The 25,168-nt window shown below is 39.0% G+C and overlaps 2 protein-coding genes across 8 annotated transcripts in view; one reads left to right on the forward strand and one right to left on the reverse strand.

The window, feature by feature from the left end:
* cdc42bpaa (CDC42 binding protein kinase alpha (DMPK-like) a) overlaps positions 1-11,229 on the forward strand; it is a 76,431-nt gene extending 65,202 nt beyond the window's left edge. For 4 of the 7 annotated variants that reach the window (XM_079853937.1, XM_079853938.1, XM_079853939.1 and 1 more), the window contains 8 exons: positions 844-941; positions 1,095-1,179; positions 1,600-1,723; positions 3,097-3,214; positions 3,624-3,806; positions 4,779-4,896; positions 6,558-6,718; positions 9,111-11,229. In XM_079853937.1, the coding sequence (XP_079710063.1) occupies positions 844-941; positions 1,095-1,179; positions 1,600-1,723; positions 3,097-3,214; positions 3,624-3,806; positions 4,779-4,896; positions 6,558-6,718; positions 9,111-9,242 (1,019 nt within the window). In that variant the 3' untranslated portion in view covers positions 9,243-11,229. Of the gene's footprint in view, positions 1-843; positions 942-1,094; positions 1,180-1,599; positions 1,724-3,096; positions 3,215-3,623; positions 3,807-4,778; positions 4,897-6,557; positions 6,791-9,110 lie in introns of those variants that run through there. The other 3 variants (XM_079853943.1, XM_079853942.1, XM_079853940.1) reach the window with 2 other exon arrangements.
* Positions 10,993-25,168, reverse strand: part of fzd3b (frizzled class receptor 3b) — a 35,005-nt gene continuing 20,829 nt past the window's right edge. The window contains exons 3-7 of the mRNA XM_079853979.1: positions 23,944-24,140; positions 21,912-22,929; positions 17,196-17,344; positions 14,892-15,116; positions 10,993-13,645 (exon numbers count right to left, since the gene is read on the reverse strand). Coding sequence (XP_079710105.1) covers positions 13,429-13,645; positions 14,892-15,116; positions 17,196-17,344; positions 21,912-22,929; positions 23,944-24,140 — 1,806 coding nt within the window. The 3' untranslated portion in view covers positions 10,993-13,428. The remainder of the gene's footprint in view (positions 13,646-14,891; positions 15,117-17,195; positions 17,345-21,911; positions 22,930-23,943; positions 24,141-25,168) is intronic.

A 25,168-nucleotide genomic window follows, 5' to 3' on the forward strand; every position in this document is an offset into this window, starting at 1 on the left:
CCACTGCTAACTCACAAATACTGTCTCTGAATGTCAGAAGCAAACATATATCAGAACAACATTCAATCTGGAGCAGGGTAGAAGTGCGTCTCTCTCTGCAAACACTGGATTGCACCCTTATACTCTCCGTCTCAGGCACACTCACAAACGAGTTACAGGTGCTGATGATTAGGCCTGAGAGAGAGAGAGAAAACAACAACACAGGGCACACAACCACGCCCACACTTTCAGAAATAAAAAAAAGTTCAGGAGACGATTCATAATGATAATGAATACGTCCTTGGACGTAACACTAAATAAATAAATGAATGAATACGTCCTTGGATGCAACACCTAGTATTTCTTATTTCTAATGCTTTAAGTTTTTCAGGAAGGTCTATTTAATTGCTCGATGGTGTTTTAAGCCCCCAATGGCTCCTTAGAGGCAGCTAACCCTACCCTCAACCTTAAACCTACCCATCCCCTCGCTGCCTGGAAGGCGCCGTTGGGGGCTTAAAACACCAAACACCCTACAGTATTTAATTTATGTCTCTGTTCTATTGTAGTTAGTTTTCCTTTATGCTTGTATTTAGTTTATGTTTTTATTACTCATATCGTGATTTTGGTCACATCGCCCATTATATTTAGAATATAATACATGTTATATTTTATTTTATGTAAATATTATGACCTTATTTTACGCTAGATATTTTGTGTACTCGAGTTGAGAGTGTGCATTGTTGTAGTTATGTGCTCATATATTATAATAGTTGCGGATGTTGTGCTCATAATTTGCACAAAATGTCCTGGGACGTTGGCATGCTGAGGATAACTTGTTTGTTTTCTGTGACTTATGTCTTGCAGGTTATAATGCACCTTATCTGTCAGTGTACAGCGAGAATGCAGTGGATGTTTTCGACGTCAACACTATGGATTGGATTCAAACGATGCCTTTGAAAAATGTACACTTTTCATTATATCTTCAATAATACCACATCATAAAAAAGACACACTTCCAGAGAGCTTCTCATCTCTTTTTGGAATAAAATATAGTGGAAGCAGGTGGTAAATGAAAGTTCAGTGTGTTAATGAGCTGTGTGTCTCCTGCATTGCAGGTTCATCCTCTGAACGCTGATGGCTCTCTAAACCTGCTGGGGCTGGAGACCGTACGGCTCATCTACTTTAAAAACAAGACAGCGGGTGAGATTCTCCCTCCTGCTGCTCCTCCAGGATTCTCAATATTCCTGCCCCACGTACTTATGCATATTCAGCAGGAAATAAAAGATAAGAAAGGGAAAAGTTCTTTCAGAGGCAGAGAAAGCTAATGCATTTTCACACAAACATTGTTTTCTTAATAATTTGTACTGAATAATCTTTCACACTAGGTTTGGGAACATTTATTGAAAATAGAATGGGGTCGATTTTGATTTCATATTGTTAAAATGTAAAGAATTTGGCTTAACATGTAGCATCTTGTGAATAGGAAGCTTAAACTCATCATGCGTATGTGATTTAACCAATTTTTACATCCTAATAGACGTTTGTTGTTCTATCGTTTCATAGCGTTAAATGTGTTGTGTAATTTGTTTAATGCTTTGTGTACTGTGTAATGATGTGCAGAGGGAGATGAGCTGGTGGTGCCAGAGACATCTGACAACAGCCGTAAACAGATGGTGCGCAGTGTGACGAGCAAACGCCGCTATTCTTTCCGCGTGCCGGAGGAGGAGAGAGTTCTGCAGAGGAGGTAATGTTCAAGTCTAGCAACACTAACCAGCATGACTTCTAAAGGAAACTCTGATGGGCTTTTCACACTTGAAATTGTTCATTTTTAGGCCATTCTAAATCCTAGGAAAAAATTAAGTTTCACACTGTTCATGATTATTTTATCCCTGGTTTAAAATTCTTATGTACATATTTATGAGGTCAGCAGCAAGTCTATTAGGGATGCACCAATGTATCGGCCAATAATCGGGATTATTTTCACTATCGGTCATCTGCCAATTGTTTAAAAACAGCCAATGATCAGGCCAAATATATTGTGTCTGTCAGAGGGTGGAAAAACTTGTCAGACTGCAACTCATACTGTGTGTGAAGAAAACGTTTCTTGTGTTAAATTTAGGGCTGTTGAAGAACGTGACAATAACACATTAACAGTTAAAAAAAATCAATTTTAAAGTTGCGATATCCACGATATGAACTATAAGTCAACTCTACAATGCGACTAAATCTTCACTCTAGGCGACTAAATGTCTATCATTAGCCATTGGATAATACATTTCTAGATTTTACACACCTGTGTGTGTTAGAGGCTAAGTATAAGTTTAGCATAGATATATTTTCAGTCACTGAACACTCTGAGCGCTTGAGAGTTTTGCTCTGTCATGCGATATGTACTTCTTCAATGCATCTCTGTGGATGCGCAGCGTACCATAAACTCTAGTGTGAAGGCGCACATCTCATCAGTGTTTCAATCGTGGAAAGACATCAATAAAAAAGCTTGTAAACATGTCACTTAACGTTGCATTTAATAGTTATCCAGTGTTCACAGTTCATTAGTTTGCAATAAAAAAGAAGAGCTTATTTACTGTTAATTATGTATGTATGTTTAAATAAATTTACCATGAAGACAAGTGTTTTTTTGAAAACTACACTGTTATTATTAAGTTACAAATAGGAGTTGAAAATAGTAGTTGGGGCTCTGTTGTTAATTTTAACCTCTAATAGTGTACCAAATGAGAAGGTTCCCTGTATAGTTTACAGCATTAGTTGGGAGTTTTTTTTCCTTAAGAAAATCAAACTATCGTATCAGCAGATATCATTCTAAATAATCGGTATCGGCTAAATTTAGTATCGGTGCAAGTTTATTTGTGAAAATGTCATGTAAAATAAAAATAAATAGAATAATTCATTACAGTTTCAGCATTGTAATTCTTTGCAACTAAACAGCAAGTGAAAGTTTCTGTTAAAAATTTATGAATTTATAGAGAAGCATGAGGTAAGACTGTGGAAAGCCCTTAATTGTAATCCAAGTTTCATGTTTGCAATTTGTTGAATTATTCTAGTCTTGAGAAGGTATTCATGTGCTCTGAGTCTCACTGCATTGTTTGTGCTCTTCAGGGAGATGCTGAGAGACCCAGAAATGAGGAACAAGTTAATTTCAAACCCAACAAACTTCAACCATGTGGTTCATATGGGCCCGGGAGATGGGATCCAGATCCTGAAAGATCTGCCAATGGTAGGAGCGGCTGACAGCAGGGAGAACGTCACCTCTCAGATTCTACGCCTCCATCCATCTGTTTCTAAGAGCTGTTTTGTTTTGTTGAGCATGAGCTGTTAATTATTTCCACTGTTATTATTTCAGTTTTATAGATGAGCTTGATTAAAAGATGGCATAAAACCACATTTGACTTTCATAATGTCACGTTACATGGCCATTTTATTTAACCAGCATTTAGGAAGTAAATGGGCCAATTTTCTCTTATGTTGTCTTTTAAATGACTTTATCTCATTGACTTGTCTCCAACTTATTCTTCTTATTTACGCCATTATTGAGCAGTAAACTGTTGCATGCATCTATATTTTTTCTTTCTTTTTTTCCTCCATTTCACCCCTCTGTATCTGCCTCTCTTGGGTTCCTTCTGTAGCCCGGTTCTCCTCTCCCCTCTCCTCATCTGCGCCTCATCTCCACCCCTACCCGCTTTGAGCATGTCTATCACATGACACTCACCTCTGCTGACAACTTCCTGTCCCAGGACTCCTCCCCTCTCTCCTCCCACTCCCTGTCTCTCAGCTCCGCTCCTGGGACCCCTGCTTCCATCTGCTCTCTGGTAGGACCAGAGAGAGAGACACAGACTCACTCCATCTGTTTTCTGAATGTATTCCCACATGCATTAACGCACTTTCACCCTCAGTCTGTTTTCAGACTGTCTGCCTGTGTCACAATTTTTGACAATCTGTTTGTTGCTCTGCATGCCAAATCATCCTCCTCCTTAGTTTTTTTTAAAGGTGCAGTAACCAAAACACTGTTGAAAGTGGTTTGGACGAGAACCACAACACACTTGTAGCCAATCAGCAATTGGGGGCATGTCCACTTATAATGGGGGAGGAGAGAGAGTGAGCAAGAGGGAGATTTGAAGAAAGGCTGTAGAAAGAGAGATATTACAAAAGAGAAAAGTTAAGAGGAATATCACTGAAAAAGAAGGGTTATGATCAGGCAAGAGCTTTAGGACCAGCGCTGGAGAGTAAGCGGGAAGGCCTGTAAACGGATGCCGAGGTTGCATTATTTCTGCTCTGTATGTGAGTAACACTGGTTTTGATTCATTTCACAGAACCAATATATTCGGTTGTTGTAATTAGCTATAGTAACAGGACAGTTTTGAGTGTCATTAAAGCATTAATTTGCTTCACTTCAGCTATGATAAAGAGACATCTACTCTTTGCGTGTTTGTGCATTTTGGGGGCGGAGCAACGAAGGGAAGGGTGTGTTTGTTTGGGTTGATTTCAAATATCAACAGTGTTTCTCAGAAATCGCTTACTGCACCTTTAAGGATTAAAAGCAGGTATGACCGCAATGCTAACAGACATGGATTAAAAACCACAAATTTAAGTGTACATTTAATGGGTTTTGTTAAATGACAAAATATTGTGTATACTGCTGGTTTTTTTAATGTTATTGAAAAACTTAAGTGAGAAAATGATTTAATTTTCCCCTTGCTTTGTAATTTACAGTGACATTGGTGTATTTTTAGCTTTTTAATAATAATGTTTTTCTCTGCCCACTGTGTGTTTGGGGTGTTCAGAATGTGCGCGCTCAGGAGAGTCGTGGTGTCCTGGGAGCATCCGTCAGTATCCCCTCCATCAGCAAGGCCAGGCCTGAACCGGGCCGATCTATGAGCGCCAGCAGTGGTCTCGGTACACGTGAGTACTGAAATATGTTCATATATATGGATAAGAGTGACTCAAGAAACTATTGCTAGTTTCAATTATTGGTAGAAAATCTATTGGTATAATAGGAAATATCCATAAAACATTGGCATATTTGGCCAATATATATATATATATATATATATATATATATATATATATATATATATATATATATATACAGGTGCTGGTCATATAATTAGAATATCATCAAAAAGTTGATTTATTTCAGTAATTCCGTTAAAAAAGTGAAACTTGTATATTATATAGACTCATTACATGCAAAGTGAGATATCTCAAGCCTTTATTTGTTATAATTTTGATGATTATGGCTTACAGCTTATGAAACCCACAAAATCAAAATCTCAGAAAATTAGAATATTACATGAAATCACACAGTATCAGTGATACCATGTGATACCACAGTGATACCATGGTCATTGAACCAGGTTTTGGTTATTTTGGCAGTGTGGGCAGGTGCAAATCCTGCTGGAAAATGAAGGAAGCATGAAGTGCTGTGAAAATGTCCTGGTAGACGGCTGCGTTGACTCTGGATTTAATAAAGCACAGTGGACCAAAGTCCTCTTTTCTGATGAGAGCAAATTTTGCATCTCATTTGGAAACCAAGATCCCAGAGTCTGGAGGAAGAATGGAGAGGCACACAATCCAAGATGCTTGAAGTCCAGTGTGAAGTTTCCACAGTCTGTGTTGGTTTGGGGAGCCATGTCATCGGCTGGTGTTGGTCCACTGTGCTGTCCACTCAACGCAGCCGTCTACCAGGACATTTCCAGAGCACTTTATGCTCCCTTCAGCAGACAAGCTTTATGGAGATGCTTCCTTCATTTTCCAGCAGGATTTGCACCGGCCCACACTGCCAAAACAACCAAAACCTGGTTCAGTGACCATAGGATCACTGTGTAATTACTGTGTGATTTCATGTAATATTCTAATTTTCTGAGATTTTGATTTTGTGGTTTTCACAAGCTGTAAGCTATAATCATCAAAATTATAACAAATAAAGGCTTGAGATATCTCACTTTGCATGTAATGAGTCTATATAATATACAAGTTTCACTTTTTTAACGGAATTACTGAAATCAACTTTTTGATGATATTCTAATTATATGACCAGCACCTGTATAAATATATAAAAAAATACATATATATATTAAAAAAAAAATATTTTTTTAAATTGTCTTGAAAATTTGAACGTTTTTTGAATGTTTGAATTCTCTTTTCTTTTTTCAATTTCTCTTTTTGAACTTTCGGATGTTCTTTTGAGTTTTTAAACTTCATCTTCAATTGATGTTGCGTCAGACATAGTGTAATTTGAACTTTTCAGGTTCTCATGGTAAATGAGTCAATGACTGCTTCCCAATTCGCATACTATCCGTCGTAAATAGTATTCGAAATAAGAATTAGTCAGGGCAGTTTAAACGCTGACAGGATGCGTGTAACTAAGCGACAGAGCTGTCTGTTAAAGATGCAATTATGATGAAGATGTCCCAAAGCTTGCCTACTCTTCTGCTAAACACTCAAAAGTGTGTACTTTTTCTTCACAAACAGTACATACTTTAAGGGCATAGTAGAAGTAGGTGAATAGGGCCACGGCAAATGTCTTAAGGATCTGTTTATGGCTGTGTCCCATATCTCAGGCTCCACCGCTCAAAATGGCAGCGCAATGAGACGGGACTTTTCGGTTGGCAACTACGGTTCCACCAAACGTCAGATGACATCACCCTCTGAAGGCTCGCTCTCCTCCGGAGGGGGCGTGGACTGCGGGAGTGACGCCCCTCTCTCCCAGTTTGACAGAGAGGTCAGTGGCTTTTTTCCCAGATGCCTTGGTTTCTAAAAGTATTTTACATATCCATTTTTAACTTTAGCATTTAAAGAAAAAAAAAAACAGCAAGCAAATAAAAAAAAAAAAAAATAAAAAAAACGAATTTGAAAAAAAGACTTTAAAGGTTTTTATTGCTAAAAATAAGGTTATTTATGAATAAAATGTAGATTTTCTGCAACCCCACTGCTGAGATAGTCATGTGGAAATGTTTTGGTGTTTTCTGAATGACAAGACTGATGGGATTTCAATTGTAAAGGGGTATTTGCCCCTTAATGGTGTGTTGTTCCTGTGAATGTTGATTTAACATGTTGATTCGACCTCCAGACTGATCAGAACAGGTAAAAGTTTCACTCCTGGAGGTTTTTGTGCGATGCTGATCACAGTTAAAACCCAATAGAGAGCACTAAAAGTGTGTTATATAATCCCTAAAAACCAATATACAGGCATTTTTTGCATTTCACATACCAAAATGTGTTTGGAGGGTCTCCATCCTCTCTTTCTCACGCTAGATGCATGTGTTGAGTGTGTGAAGTGGCACCATATCCACAGATTGAGGTGTTGACCTGCTAACACTCCACCTGCACACACACAGTTTGCGCCTCGGCTCCACGTTTGACTTTGTGCACATCGACTGTATAATGATGTGTGGGTGCTGTGTGTGACTCTTTAGTGTCCAGGAGAGAAGACCCCTGATCTGAAAAGGGCTTTAAGGACCCTGCTTAGTAAGATAAAGGTAACACACATGACCCTGAACCCTTTAGCTCCCACCTCATATGGAGAAATGGGTTAGTTGAGCTGTCTCCACATTGAAAGCGTGTTTGATCTGTGTAGGTGGTGGAAGTGCTAGCGTTTGCTAGCATTAATGTGTTGCATAGCACCTTTTATACATCCACTTATATTGTGTAGAGGAGGAGTTGCTGTCGTGGTTGTTCTAGCTAGTGATAAACTCTTTAATCGGCTGATGTTTGTCTATTTTTAAACGATTACATCAGCCAATACATGTTTCTGCATGGCAGATGAAGATTTACGTCAGACCCAAAATCTACCAACAGCCGAGTAAATGGACAACAAATATTTTCAGGTCTTTTTAGTGAATTTTGAGTAAATGTGCAAAGTGTCAACAATTTCGATATGCAATTTGTTCTCTAGTTCTAACTTTTATATATTTATACAGTAGTTACAGCATTTGACCGTGAGCATTGGAGATGGGTTAAAATGGTCAGCTGTTATTTTGCCTTAGAGGGTACACTGTAACCTTTGACCCTCTAGTGGTTAAATAAACATAACTGCATGCATTTTGCAGAAGAACATTGTTTTGGTTGTGCTTCAGCTCTGTGTGACTGTGTGGATGAATATGGTTATTCTACTGCTCATAAAACATTCACTATTAGTCTGAAGAGATATAACCAGTTTAGATGGAAAGATCTCAAGCGTTCTGGCTGAAGATGTCACTGTAGCTTTACCTGTTAATAGATGCGGTACTTCCTTGAAAATAAATTCCAGCACAGCTTTACAACAGCCATAATGAAATGAGCCTTCACAATAGATAATGCTTCACAATGAACTCTGTTAGAGAGCTACATATGGCAATTTTTCTGTTCAAGAATATACCTTACTCACCAGCTGAGTAAAAACACCATCTCTGCGTCACTTTTACAACATTTCAAATCCCTCGGTTCTCACCGTCTCTGAAAAGCCAAGCCAATGTTGATTCTTGTTTTATTACGAGCTCTGTCGCGTTCTCTTTTTGCCAGCAGACGCTCCTCTGTATAGTCCTCTGATTCACTGGAGGTTGGAGATTTATCTGCTCCATGTCAACCTTTCTCTCTCGTTGTAACAGCTGACCAATGCCACTCCCACACCATACACACGTCAAAGTAGCAGAGCAGCTTTTCTCTATTTACGCATATGACAATACACACACAGGCAAGTGACATATGTAGTTAATTTTCCCGGAAAAAAACAAATATATAAAACAATTGTAACAGGTTTACAGGCCAACGCATTTTGGAAGAAGGATTAATGATGTATTGACTATTTGATGTATTTATTATTTGAATGTTTTGAACAAAAAACATTACATAGTGTACCTTTAAATATATTTTAAAATGTAATTTATTCCTGTGTTGCAAAGCTGAATTTACTCCAGTCTTCAGTGTCACATGATCCTTCAGAAATCAATCTAATATGATGATTTGTTGCTTAAGAACATTTCTAATTATTAACATTAATGTAACATTATAAATGTCTTTACTGTCATTTATTATCAATTTATTGCATCCTTGCTGAAGAATTTTTTATGTAATGCATCCTTGCTGGATTTTTAGTCTGTTTATTCATCATCTCCATGTCTGTGTCCTACTTTCAGGATTCAGATTCGCCACGTCACTCCACGGCCTCCAACAGCTCCAACCTGAGCAGCCCACCGAGCCCTTCACCCCCGCACAAGAGCAAGACTCAGTCTCTGGAGCGCGGCCAGCACCTGGGCTGGGAGACATGAGCTCAGTCACGCATTTAACCAAGACCAAGAACCCACTCCTTGTACGTCATATTCCCAAACACCCGCTGGGGCCAGGTGTGTGTTTGTGTGCATATGCATTACACATGTGATTGTTTGACACGCACATTACCCTGCACCTTACATCCCTTTTGAGTGGACCCATCACCAGTTTCTGTTCCTCTGTTGGATGGGGAACAGTCCACTGAGAGTAGCTCATCTCTCACCGCCACAGGTGTGGAGGGGGGGCCAAAAAGACAAACACACAGCTTTAACGTGAATTTATCAGTGTTTGTTGTCAAGTGCGCCTCATCTAACGCAAGGGAAAAAAATATGCATTCAAAAGTCTTAATGGACAGGGTGGGATGTTACTTTAAAACACATAACACTAACACGGAAAACTGTTCCTGGCATTCCAATCAGTGTAAAACAAGCCCCGATAGATAGAGCGCCCCCAGCTGTGGCACTACTGTATAACTCAGCCTCTACCCTCCAGTGCCATGCCGACCTTCAGAGGTCAGAGTTCAACATAGATTCTGAGTTCAATAATGTAAATAGAGTTTAAGTAGAGTATAATATATAATGAAATCATAACACTATTCTGTTGTTAAATAAGTGTGAATTGGCTTCGAGAGAGTCTTCGTTCCTTTTTTATTTTCCGCGTCAGTTCTTTTTATGTAAATCGAAGCATTATTTCGTCAAGAAACGCTAGTTTTTCGTAATTCCACTAATTCCATTGTCGAGATGAAAAGATTTGCAAGGGAACACTACAAAAAAGTATTGGGCCTCATTCATGAAACACAAGGAGAACAATATTTTTGTGCAAATCATTCGTTAAGCCATTCTTATGTGTATTTTATCCATGGAATATAACATTAACAAGCTTGCAGTGAAATCATTCGTGTAGACAGTCGTGCACAAATTTAGTTGAATGCGAGATTCACAAGTGTGCAGTGAATTCATGTGTAAACTGTCGCATTAAACACTCTAAAGGCCGCTTCATAAAACCATCGTGTGAATTGTTGCATTGAATTCAAGGTTCTTTTGAATTGAAAACATTTAACAAAACTGATGTATGAATGTTTTCTAAGAACTGCTTTTGTTTCATGAATGTTGTTGCATTGCGTGCAAGATCCAGCGTTAAGAGAACTCAAGACATAAACACATAAAACACACTCAATCATACGCGATCATAAATAATCTGTTGTGCTGAATGTAACCGATTCACTGCAGCCTTGTTCATCTGTGCTTCACGCTTCTGTTACAGAAGCAATAATGCTGTTTCCAAAGAGGTTTTATTCTTTTAGTAATGTGTTTTTATTTTCAGTGTTTGAGTTTTTTTTGTTTGTTTACTCGCGAGAACCAAATTTTGCCTAAAGTGTACATGTGAATATAACATGTAGTGTAAGCTGTACCAGAGCATTTAATGTGTGTGTGACATGGAGAAAGCATTGAAAGGGCTTCAACGCTTTGCCTCTAACACTTCCTGCAGCTCATAATGACAGATTAGGTCATCAAGTACGTACAGTAAAGCTGCTGTGGTGATCTGTCAAACATCCCTGAACCTCAAAATAGCTCAGATTAGAGAGCCAAGCCATTACGACTCCAACAGAACCTCATCAGTCCGGTTCCATACACTAATGGGCATGTGACGTGTTCACATCCACTACTGCTCGCTTTTGCTAAATTGAGAAATGGATTTCAGCCATTCCTTTCAAACTAATTTTGCAGATGATTGTACATCTGTACGCTGTTCAGAATTCCCAAATATTCCAGGTTGTTCCTTGGAAAAGCTCACTCGAATATAAAAATGTATATCATTCACTCGCCCGCATGTTGTTCTAAAGCTTTGATTGAACTTCTCCTGGGAAAGTGACGTTAGGTAGAATGTTGACGCAGTTCTTTTCCACGCAATGCAAGAATACAGAATTATATATGTATGTATATATACATATTTCCACTTGCATTGTCAATGTCTGACGTTACAGAACTGCACACATTGCAGTTCACAGTTTCTCAATATAATGCTAAAAATCATATAGGACAGCTTCATTTTTTGAGTGAGCTTTTGTTTGCTGAAAAAACGAACGAACTTTCAGTATTGAAGCACACCCAAGTACAATAAGTTTGTGCATATGTACCTGTGGTTTTATTAATTCTACTATTGCCAGCATTTTGTATGTTCCATTATATGCAAGCACTGTTGAAACCTTCACTGTGGACCAGTCCAGCAAACTCGGCACATGTTGTATTTTTAATTCAAGCGCTCACTCTGTGGTATTGCTCGGGACCTTAGTTATGCATTCGCTCTATTCCATGATCATGTTCATTTCTAAACGGAAACTAATATTCAGAATACAGGTTGTTTTTTTGTTTTTCTCTAAAAAGGCTATAACGGGTTAGAAACAATTTGCCAGGGTTATGGTATTAACATGAACAGGAAACCTGTTTGAAATGATCTCAGGTATGTCAGAACCAATGATGATATGTTTGCATGATGGAGGATTAAGATTGTAGAAATGACAAATCCAGATTTATCGGCCGTTTGATATTTAGGACTGTTACTTAGCAATGAATAGATCAATATTAGAGCGGGAGGTGCCTTAGTTTTCTTAGATCGGTGTGAACTGGTCAATGTAGGTAGAACGGACTAGAATGAGAGGAGACGGCTGGAGATTTTTAAGACACATTCGCATGCATTTCACGTGAGGATTTTGTTTGCCTTGTTAGTGAATTGCTACTTCATATCACATAGTTTCTTCTTCTTGATTTTGACTTTTGTAAGACTATGTACAGATTTGCATGTCATAGGTGTAATCACTTGTTTTAAGGACTGTACGGCTGGATTGTTTTGTTCTGTTTTATTTTTATTGTATTTTATTGACCTGTGTGGCGTGAATGGTTGGGATGTGAAAATGAATTACCCCATACTGCAATGTAGACCTTTTTCCTATTTCTTTTCTTCTTCTTTTTTGCACAAATGTATTTAAGGTGGAATACTGTTATTTGTATTGGTTTGGACACCACTTTTCACATGGAAAGCTCATTATCTGACTATTTCAATAAAATGGGGAACTACAAATCACACCTCAAGCTTTTAATTTTTACAAAATCTTTATTTGAAATCTTGAACGACGCTATGAGTGGATTTACTGTCTCTACACATTCAACAGATAGCCGCGGTTAAAGTGCTGTATTGTTCCTCATTAGTAAAGTGGACAGACGAACGGAGCATGAAGATCAAATGTGATCGGGAAACCGAAGGCAAAGCTACAGCAGAAGCAGTAATAGCGGCTTTTACAAAGCTCAGGTCCAAAGTCACGTTTAGGCACCGTGTACCACTGTAATCTCATCCAACACGTAAACAGAAACACTCAGAACTTCACTTTTAAAGCGTGTCGTGAAACAGCGCGTGATGGCCTACAGTTTAACGTCATGGAAATTCAAGAACACATTTTTATGTTCCATAAAACATGTGCATTTCAACCAGCCTTAGTACACCAGCGCATGAGGAAATGTCCTGCTGAAATATTCATGAAGCAACATCAGAAAGAAGCACCATTTACAAAGCTTAAGACGCTTGTACACACGGTCGGAAAAACAGCTCGCCGTTTTCGATCCATTTTAACTGCGTAATGTGACGAGTGAAGCGATATCAAGTGTGATGAGGTAGAGCGGCTGGGACAAAGCACATCAGGTGTTGGTGAGGATTCCGGTACGTCGTTTCTCCATGCGATCCTTCTCAACCAAACACAGCTCGCCAGAGGCACAAAACCACTGATACCCCCTCTCTTTGAACCGTCAAGGGTCTGAAACCTGATATCATCGGTCTTGAAGCGTCGATGATCCATTAACTCTTTAAACAGGGTTGTGCGATGGATGTAATGGGAAATGTCCCCTCGGACAGCTGCGGCCGGTCCTGCGAAACATGCAGTAAACTTCATCCAACAGAACTTCACAGTATCAAAGGAAACATATCTTGTTACTCAGGTGCGCCGCCGATGGGCCAGATCCTGAGGACGGGCCCGTCAACACGCATGCATCAAGTTTCGGATTTCCCTGCCGCTGCCAAAGCACATGTCTGTCCGTCAACGGCTTCCCAGGCTCCTACAGGACAAGGGACTCTCCCGCGCCGACAGATATACGTCTCTCGTTTCAGTTCACTCAAATCTGAGGACAGGTCTCTGGGTTACGCACTTGCCCCGTCCTCCTCCGCCACGCGGTTCACACTGGATCCGTGCGTTATGCTAGTGGCCGGAGCGTCGCTCAGGTCCCGCATGCTGCCGTGTCTGGGTTGGCTGTCGAGGCGGTGAAGGCTTCCGTGATGGGACAGCTGCTCGTTGAGTCGTGGCATGCTCCCGTACGCCGGGCGTTCCTCCGTGCCTCTGTGGCTGGAGGGGGTGAACCTGTGTTCAGAAGGAAAATCGGCAGGTTAATTAAGTTCAGGCTTCTTTGAACACGTATCTTCAACATGTCTGCACACGCACAACTATATTAAACTCTAAGAGGAAGCTCAACTGATACACTTGCATGAGATCAGAGGTTTCAAACTCGGGATCGAGGGGACCCAAGGAAAGGTTCAGGAAAAAAAGAGAAAAATAGAAAAAATTATGAAGTTATGATAAAAAAACTCAAGCATTGAATATATGTATACACATACATACATACACACACACACACACACACACACACACACACACACACACACACACACACACACACACACACACACACACACACACACACACACACACACATACACACACACACACATACATACATACATACATTATATATATATGTATATGTATATATATGTATATGTATGTATGTATGTATATATGTATATATATGTATGTGTATATATGTATATATATGTATGTATATGTGTGTGTGTGTGTATACATATATATTCAATGCTTGAGTTTTTTTATCATAACTCATAACTTCATAATTTACAGTATAGGTAGACTAACGATAGATAGGAAAAAATAGTTAGTAACTTATAGTTAGTAAATAGTAACTTAATAGAACCTAAATACTTTCCACATATTTTCCACATTTATTTTTGTGGAAATAAATGTGATTTTTTCACAGTTGAATTTTCATTTATACATGAAAATATATATCAGCCATTCTTTTTTAGGGAGGGGATCTTTTGTCAAATCAAGTTAATTTTATTTGTGTATCGCTTTTTGAAAATCATGATGTTTATAATATCTTAACATCTTCATGGCTTATAGCTGGATTTAGCAGATTAGAGCTGGGCAATAATATATTTGACATATTTCGATGATACAAGCAATCAAGCAGTTGATATTTGCTATCCTGTATCACCCTACATGAGTACTGTATGTATGCGATTAAAGTTGGACGTACTTATATATCCAATTTTTTATAAAGATAATATAGATAGACTAAAAAAAATCAGGCAGTTGAGATTTGCTATTTGGTATTTGTCACTTTACGGTGAGTGTACTGTATGAATACGAATAAAGTTGGACGTAGATATCCAACTTTATATAAAGATCAGGGTCATAATATAGTTATATTTTTAGACAATATAAACAAGCAGTTGATATTAGCATATCTCTCTCCATATATAAGCACAAGTGGATCATCATAGCTCCTCCGGGACGCTGCAGGACTCACCTGGCGTCTCTGTCATGGTAGCTGCTGATCTTGCTGTGGACGCTGCTGGCTTTGCTCCGCACGTCGTCCAGCATGGCCAGGTGTGTGGAGGAGGCGTGGGTGGACGTGCCCTGAGTGGAGGTCCCGCGGGACTTGCGGATGACGGGTGTGTTGGGGTCACGCAGCAGAGACTGAGCAAAGTCGGGCTCCTGCAGAACCTGCCGGCTCTCATTCACTGCGCCGCTGCTGGATACCAGGACAAACAAATGGACTTTTATGCTATCTTCATGGCAACAACAGGCTAAAACCAGTTCAAATATAGGCAAATAAACAGAACAATTAAACGGAGATAAAGGATAGACAAGCAGAATAAAATATTTACATACAGAAAGATACAAATCTATATATAACACAGTTTTCAGGTTTTCTGCTGTCACTTTAAGACCTGCACGATCCTAATATACTCTGATACACATGCGTTTTCTTTCTCAACTGTTTACATTCACTTACGAGGATACTTGCCAAGACCGGCATTTTGACAATGTCTATTCAAGTGCAAGAAGAAGGGACTCGATTCAGGACTGAGACGTGGATTTCTGGGCGCACGCTTTGGTAATGAGTTACGCATTGAGTTCTCTTTCACGTCTTGAATATTTCAATTGTCAAGGCTTAAACTTTCGTGAGGATGCAGCACTGGCACGTCAACTGTCCCGAGTGTTGTTCACATTCATGTTCTCACACAACACTGCATTGTTAAAATTAATAAAATTGTTACCGGCCAACTGGCGATTCACACTGTTTCATATACTCGCCAACACCGATTTTCGCATTTGGTGTTTGGCGAGTTAATTTTAGGCCTATATAAAATCAAAAATACCAATATAATTACATTAGCATTCTGAGTTCATAAACGAACACTATGTAATTTTTTCGCCGCTAGGTGTCGCTAACCTCTTACAATAACAAAGGCGTGGTTTGATGACGCAACATTTGCAAGAACTATGGATCTTGTCGTCAACGTCAAGCCGACCGATCTAATAATGTTTATGGATGACTGAATACATCAATGTTTTTATCATGACTGTGATATGAAGCAGGTCGGGATTGCTAAGAGACAGCTATCAGCTCCACACGCGACGCGAGTCCCGTGGATATAAAAGGAATATGGACATTACATTCTACCGAACTACACACAGTGCAGAATTACAACTCACAGGTCAGTTTATTAGACAAATTAAACTTGTGAGGTAACGCAGCGCTGTTTCACTTGGTCTAACATTACACTAGCACACTAAACTGCATTTGAATGTGTTGAAATTAATGTGTTAGTTTGTCTGTATGAGACTAGCAGTAAGCTAGATCAACATTAGAATAACATACAGACCATATTCTAACATTTTATCATTGTTGAACTATATAACATTGATTAGTTTTATGTAAATGTGCTCACCTGTTTAATAAAGTACATGTAGGAGCGGTCGAAGTCTCGGATGTGGAGCTCTCGTTTATATACTGTCTATGGGAGCTCTCAGCATCTCGAAAACACCGCGCTGATATTGATTCTCGTTTAGTTCTCCTTTTTTATCCAAAGTCTGCTTGACATGGTCCATAATGTTTGAACGAAACAACAACAGCGTGCAAATAGACATTGCGAACTACACAGTGGTCCATGTCAGTCGCTTTGGTTACTATCAGAGGGCTCTGGTTCATAGCTCTGGTTACTATGGCAATACGAGTGGAAACCAGGGACAACGCGGATATGACGCCATTGACGGCGACAAAAAAATCTTCGAATTAAATTACAAATTTCTCCTGGTTTGAAAGTTGTTGGAAACAGTCGGGATAATGTAAGTACACAACTAAAAAATATATATAACATAGATATAGTGATTTTTGCTATTTTTAAAGCAAAAAAGTTACATATTGTACCTTTAAATAAAAAAAATGTAGAATGACTTAAATGTTACAGTTATAAAAGCAAAAAAAGAAAGAATTATTGTCTTATTATTATTTTCTCCAAATAATATTTCACACATACGGTATATTGATATATTTTTACAGTATTAATGCTGCTTTATTTAGCATTAAAATATTTAGCTGTGTTTATAAGTTAGAAATGGGGGGTCGGTGGCATGAAAACCCCTGCTTTAGAGAGCTTTCTGAATAAAACTATTGATGCCATTAAAAGCATTACAGTGTTTTATTGTTCTCTGTCCATCATCAACACCCTCTTGCATATATACACCACTAGATCATGTCTAGTTTTAAATGAATTCCTGAGTCGTTTCTCCTGTAAACTAAAGCCGAATGAGGAAGGTAACTCACTCTTTACGCCTACGCCCGTGGAAGAAGCCGGCCCACTCGAAACAGGTCTTCTTACTGCCCACCCAGAACACCGACGGGATGCCCACCACCAGCACCATCAGGTACTTCATCAGAAACAGGACGAGGTCAGGCCTGCTGGTTTCCTCCACCTACACAGTACACACACACACACACACAGAGAGAGAGAGATGTTCAGACATTAGTCCGTCTCTGATACTCCACACATTCACTGCATCCTTTACTTTACCACAACACTTTCAGGAACATTCCACCATTAGTTTTTGTCATTTACGGATCTGCCATCTCATCTAACCGCTTCATCTTCGCTCTCAAAACTTCGCAGTGTGTGCATGGACACACTTTCTTTCTGTACCAGTGTGTGTTTAAACGTGTATCCGTTCACTCCTTCAGGCTGCACAGCTCGCTGCTCCCGGACAATCCTGCTTTATCCTGCGAGCACAAGCCACAACAACAGCCTGTTCTCCTCCTCTTCCTCTGTCACAGCGCCTGGATGCTGCATTCATGCATGTCACATCACAACACAACACACACACAGCGCCAACTGCCACCGCCAAGGAAGTGAATATGTAAAAACTCTGGAGGGTGTTTTCAGATGATTACATGGGATGACATTTTACGTCTTTAAAGCACACGTTATCATACAAGGATACATATTCATAGAAAATACTGATGTATGCTGCCTTCAAGATATATTTACAAGAAAGGAAGGATAAGACCGTCTGTCAAGTTTATTAAAGGGATAGTTCACCCAAAAATGAACATTCTGTCATCATTTACTCAACCTCAAGTTGTTCCAAACCTGTATGAATTTCTTTCTTCTGCCGAACACAAAAAATATATATTTTGAAGAATATGAATAACCAGTCAGTTGATGGACCCCATTGACTTCCATAGTGGGAAAAAAATATACTATGGAAGTCACAAATGTTTGGTTACCGACATTCTTCAGAATATCTTATTTTGTGTTCAACTTGAGGGTGAGTAAATGATGACAGAATTTTCATTTTTAGGTGAACTATCCCTTTAATTCTGCTCAGTGACACACTTTTAAAATGACTAAACATTTGTTAGTACAAGACTTAATTGGCATAAACTAAGACGTCTTCACATTGACAGGTGAATGACACACATCCTCAATCCTTCGAGTGCATTACTTCCACATACTCGAGAACCCTCCCTAATGAGCGAATAACACACGTGTCGTCAGATTCGGTGCGTTAGACCTCACATACTGAGCTAGAGCGTGTCTCATGTAGAGCCAATCACGGCCCTGCTCAGCCCCTGAGCTTTAGTGAGTCAGTATCTGTGGTCTTTGTTAGAGCGGCTGAGGTAATGACAGGCTTGAGCACCTTTAAACACAGCGGGACGGGGAGGGGGTCTGTCCTTCACTACGGGACGCAGCGCTACAGGGGCTGAGCACAATACAGGCAGAACAAGCCCAATGATGAAACATGCCAAGAGAAGCAAGAAAGAGAGAGATGTATAGTATCTGAAAAATAATCCTGCAAAAGTATATCTGCACAAGGCAATATATATATCAAGTGCACAAATTAAATTAAATGATTTTACTGCCGATAAAATTGAGACAACGCTGTTAATATTAAAACATTAAGAATATTAAAATATTACAAATATAGCATATTAAAATATTTTATTAATAAGTTTAATAAAAAAATATCATATGATCATGTGGCATTTTATTATTATATGTCCATGTTTTTATTAATTTAGTACAAATACAAGTACAGAATTTGGTACAAAATGTTTATTATTATGCATATAAATAAAAATGATTGAATATTGGGTCTTGTCCTGGAAAACTGTAGAAAAAGTAAATTGAACTTCATTTTTTTGCTTGATTATTTTTTTTAGCCTTTTAGACTTTTTATATACATAGAAAATATCTATAAACTAATTACATTATTTTAGATACACACATATTTAATTATAGCCTTTTGATATTTTTTAAATATATTTGTAAATAATGTTTTATATAAAACAAATAATTACAACAACTAAATTAATTTATTTGTAAATACTACTTTACAATAAATACATATTTTTACTTTAATTTAATATTATATTTAATATATAAATGATAAATATAATACTAATTTAAATAATAATATATTTACTTTAAAATAATTTTGAAATATTTTTTTTAATTAATTAATTTTCATTACTTATAACTAATTAATAAAATATTTTTTAAACGATCATTTTAAAAACATGCCTTGATCTTTTATGCTTGATTATTTTTTAGCCTTTAAATTAAATTATTTATTGTATAGATATACACACACACACACACACATACATATACATTTATATTAGCCTTTTTACATTTTTAAATATATTTTTAAATAATCTTTTATTTAAAAAAGATATTTTGCAAATATACATTTTTCAGTAAATCAAGACAACAAATAATATGTAATTACAAACATACATATAATCTCAATAAAACCTAACGACTAATTAAGATTTTTTTTTTTTTTTTATGTACATCACCTAGTCCTAACCAATCATATGCTGGACTGTTGCTGTGCCAACTGGCTTCCATTAGTTGAGCCTCTAACTAAACGTACTCAACGGTTAAATGTGTGAGATGAATGTAGGCATTCTTCTTCCAAGCCACAGCGAGAGAGCCAGTGATGGTGAACACAGAGATATATGCCGGAGGGGAGGGGAGAGAATTACTACACCACGTGATGCTCGGATCCGTTTATTATTGTGTGGAGGGAGAGGCCGAGCGTCTACGGTTACACTGTAATAAAAATGCCTCATGCATCACTGCACTGGATCGTATCTCACCATCCATTCAACCCCCAACACAAAAGAACCATTACGATGGATATTTTCAACAAATGTGGCTCTTGCAGAAGGTTGCGATTATTACAATCATCTTTATTCAGTCAGTCAGTCAAATCAAACAGTTGTATAGTAAATCAGTCCAACACTTATGATGTCTCTATCTTAAAGAAAGCAACTAGAAATACTGGTGTAACACTTAGAGGAGGATAATAGCTACGATCAGGGGAGAAGAAATAATTGGAAAGGTGGGCGGTAACTATTCTGAATCTCTTTAGCCTCTCTGCACAAGTAGGACAGTTTTATAGGCTATACCTTGTTGCTAGAAACACTAAAACACCATCTGAGGGCTTAAAGACTAAACTTTCCAGAAAAACCAGTAGTAATTCTGTTATAAAGTCAAAGTATTGTTGCCACAACTCTGAATATAAAAAGACAATATCTCTTATAGTAATACAGTAGTGGGCAAAAGTGATGTATGGAGGGGATGTTTGGTTTTAATGGCCCTTTAAGTTTGATTTAAACCATCAAAATACAAGTAAAATATTTGATTTTTATATATATTTTAAATATGAGGGAAGAACAAAACACTAAACTTGGTTAAGGTATTTATCTTAAAAAAAAAAAAAGCAAACTAGAGCTACAGGTTTTATGTTTATGCAAAAGATGCATAGAAAAACAAATATAGGCATCATGCCATTATAAAATGTACAGTATGAAAAACGTATTCATTTTGAGATTTACTAGATTACATTTAATAGTGTTAAATTATTAATGTTTTTAAGGATTAATTTAAGTGAGCATTAGATGTCAAATGTAATATAAATGGAAAAATAAGGAAAATGAGTATGAACAATTAAATATCCATTATGTATTTATCTGGGGTGAGTACGATTTTATTTAGAATTGAATACTAAAGGCCTGTTCACACCGGGACGAATTTCGCGCGCGATATTCGCCGACGTTTAACGCCTCGTGACTAAACAAAGGGCGCCAATGTGAGTGTGCACACCGACGCGAAAAACGGCACGCGTAAAAGCGTCATTTTTTAAAAAACGCCTCGGGTTCGTTTTTTTTATTTGACGCGCCGCGTCAAAAACTGTCCGACCAATGAGATTGGCGCTTTTGCTCACGTGTCTGGAGCTTGTGAAGTTACAGTAAAACACAACTTGGGGGCGCTCAAACACAAAACGGTCTTGCCGAGCACACAGACGTAACGGCGAAGAAGATATACACCAAGTAGCGTCTACACTGCCGGGAAGAAATAAGACGAGGAAGATGCAAGGCAAGATGATTGTAGAGCTGCTGATCTCGTTGGTGTCGGAACATAAAGAACTATATGACAAACGCGACAGCGACTACAAAAATCTTGATAAAGGAGAACTGTTATGGAGTGGTTTCTGTTTTACATTAAGCGCCATCTAATGTCAGGGAATGAATTTGCATATTCACTCGGCTCATCGTCAGCGAAAATCGCTTGGGTGTGAACACAAAAAGCGCGTTGAAAAACGCTGGCGAATAACGCACGCCGATATTCGTCCCGGTGTGTAGGGTGCTTAAGTATTAATTTTGGTGCAGGAATAACGTCAGAACACGGGAGACTAATTCGCTGCTGGATCCCTTAAGATTTTCCGGTGGAGTTTTTCAATTTATGAGTAAAATAAAGCCTGTGGTAAACATACTGTGGTGACGATATTTTGACGTTTTGTTTTACAACGTTAACTGCACACACTCACACCCCCAAACTGTCTTATCTAGTTATTTATTAAAAACATAAGTCTAAAATAAACTTAACCGCTTCAAAATTCACGTTTTTGGCACGGGTGTGTGTGTAATTTACAAAACGTCAAAGTAAAACATTAAAATAGACAGACAGATGTTTACCTGGAAAGGGCAGGGTATGTGGTACTCTCTGCAGCGCTCCTGCACCCATGTGATCTCCCAAACTGAGCGGTACGTCTGCTCGTACAGGTAACACCCCACCACAGTCAGCAGCGGCACCAGATACAGCACGGAGAACACGCCGATCCGGATCATGAACTTCACCAGCTTGTCCTGATTCTCCTTCTCCAGGGGAATTTCCATCCGGACTCTGTTGAGCGCCACGATCCCGGCCAGCAGCAGCGACACTCCCACCAGGACATCCAGACACAGCGGCGCCAGCACAAACCAGCGGAGAGTGTGAACGTCGTACAGGCCCACGAAACACACGCCGCTGATGTTATCGCCCTCGATTTTATTCAGAGCCAGCAGGGTTATGGTTAGCATGCCAGGTATTCCCCACGCGCTGGCGTGGAAGAGCAAGGCCTTCTTCTCGATGGCTTCGCTGCCCCATTTGGGCACAGCGGCCAAGAACCAGGTTATGGTGAGAATGACCCACCACACACTGCCTGCCATGGTAAAGAAGTACAACACCATAAAAAGCAGTGTGCAGGCCTTGTTATGCGAGCCTTGAGTCACTGTGGACGTTTTAAACTGGGCAGGATTGGCCGTGTTACACGCCACGCGGTCCTCCAACAGGAAGCCTATGAAAAACACCAACGACACCATCATGTAGCAGACGGCGTAGAAGATAATGGGCCGCTCCGGGTAGCGGAAGCGTGTGACGTCGATGAGGAAGGTGAGGAAGGTGAAGAGCGTAGCGGAGAGGCAGACGATGGAGACGACGCCGATGAAGTAGCGGGCGAAGGTGAGCTCTTCGCGCCGGAAATACATGTTGGGACAGGGAGGGGAGCAGTCGCGCACACCTAGAAACGTGTAGCCGAGCTCGGGTTCCACTTTGAGCTCGCGGGGGCACCAGAAACCATAGTCGCGCTGCACCGACATGGGCGACTGGTCAGTGGGGTCCTCGTTCACCAGCAGATCCACCGCGCGAGGGTAAGACTCATCACAGTCCGGGAACCTGCAGTTAACAGACAAAGATGTATATATACACAAAACTACTGCTTTCTATGGAAGCTTGTTTCCGACACAGAATAAAACATTTTAAAAGATAATTCCGACTTTTTATCTCACAATTGCGAGAAATAAAGTCAGAATTGCGAGATATAAAGTCAGAATGTGTGATATAAACTAACAATTGCGAGTTTATCTTGCAATTCTAACTTTATAACACGCAATTGCGAGTTTATATCTTGCCATTCTTACATCTTTTCTCAGAATTGTGAGATATAAACACGCAATTGTGACTTTATATCATGCAATTGTCAAGTCAAGTCATCTTCATTTATATAGCGCTTTTAACAATGTAGATGGTTCCAAAGTGGCTTTACAGTGATAATGGGAAATTAAAGTAAAGTGTTTTGGCTTTATAGCAGCTCTAGAGTAAAGTTATTGTCCAGCTAAAGTTAGTTTGATTGATTCACTTCCGTCGCAACAATCATTAGTTATTAACTTAAACCGCTAACCGCTAACACGACACCGTTTTAACAGAAAACTCTTAAGTTCTTCAATTGTGACTTTATATCTCCCAGTTGCGTGTTATAAAGTCAGAATTGCGAGATATAAACATGCAATTCTGAGATGTAAACTCGCAATTGTGAGAAAAATAAGACAGAATTGTGAGATAAAAAGTCACAATTACCTTTTTTTTATTTTTATTCTGTGGCGGAAACAAGCTTCCATAGCTTTCAAAGTGTTTCCTTATTACCACTGGTTTTTTTTTTGGTTTTTTTTTACTGCTGCTAACATTAAATTGAAATATGTTGCAGACTTATTTCAAGCTGGTTTGAATTGTGAGCATATTTTCCCTTATCAGAATAGTTATTTTTCATTGGAGATTAAAGGTTTCCCTGGAACATCTGCGTTTGGTTAAACCACCGTTTTAGTCAGAAAACAGGGAAAAGTACACTTCGTCCCTTTTCTCAAAAATGATCTACAATTTCTATTAAAAAAACTGGAGCTGTTGAATCGGTACCTGCTGCAGTCCATCTCTTCCGGCCAGGTGACTCCAAACATATCCATGAGCTTCTGGCAGTCTCTCTTGGCATGGTCACACAGGCTCCGGCAGGGCAAAGACACCCGTCCGTACTCCATACACACGGGGGCATACAGGGCGCACAGGAACGGCCGGAGGTCTGGAGAGCACTGCAGGTTCACCATGGGGTGGAAGGGCTGGTGGGGAGGGAGAACAGAGAGTTAGTTCATGCCAAGAGCCCTGAGAATTTAGGACAGATCTCGTAAAAACACACAGCTTGGCTCTGGAAGCAGTTTGGCAGGAAAATTACCCCCCCTGGACCTTTGGCAAGTGTTATGCTTACGAATAAGGATTTAAGTCGAAGTGCAATAGTGCAAGAAACCTCCTCAGGCAGAAGTCAACATGAAATCACAACTGACACCTTCAAAATTCACTTTAAAAATGTGAGTGATTCATTGAACACAGATGTTTGTCTGTGGAATCAAAATACAACTTGCTCTGCTTTTGAAACAACTTTCAAACTAAATGTTGATGACATTTTAGATTATGTCATCAAGACCTCTTATTTTCAACATCTATTTTCAACATCCAATCAATTTCCGATGGATAAAGTGAAGTCCCAGCCCACATTTTTTCCCAATAAATAAATGCGTCACATTATGGAAGTAAAAGGGGATATAGTATAAATACATGCACTAGTTGAGTGTGTTTTGTTTACTATATTGTAAATTTTTCGAGAATAACTACATATATAAATAACTATATTGTCACGTACTGCTCAGAGACACGAAGTAGGAGATCCAAATGCAGCTTTATTTTGTGGGGCAATCCAGAGGCGTAATCCAACATACAGGCTAGGGTCATACACAGGAAAGCAGTCCAAAACAAAGAAACAAACAAACAAACAAAACAGGCAGGGACCAGAGGCAAGAGAATAATCCAGGGACCAGAGGCAAGAGAGTAATCCAGGAAACAGGGCAAGATATCCAAAAACAAGAAACAAGACAACCAGGGAAACGCTCAGAATAGCAGTGTAACACTTAACAAGACTTCGCGGTGAGTGAATGAATGAACATGGTATAAATAGACTGAGACTAACAGGATGAGACAGGTGAATGCAATCAGTGAATGAGGTAACAGGTGAATGTGATCAGTGATAAGTGATGATGAGTCCGGGCAGTGAGTTATGGGAAATGTAGTTTGTGAGTGATCATAGTCTTATGTG

Source organism: Squalius cephalus, assembly GCF_949319135.1.
Source record: "Squalius cephalus genome assembly, chromosome: 20".
Lineage (NCBI taxonomy): Eukaryota > Metazoa > Chordata > Actinopteri > Cypriniformes > Leuciscidae > Squalius > Squalius cephalus.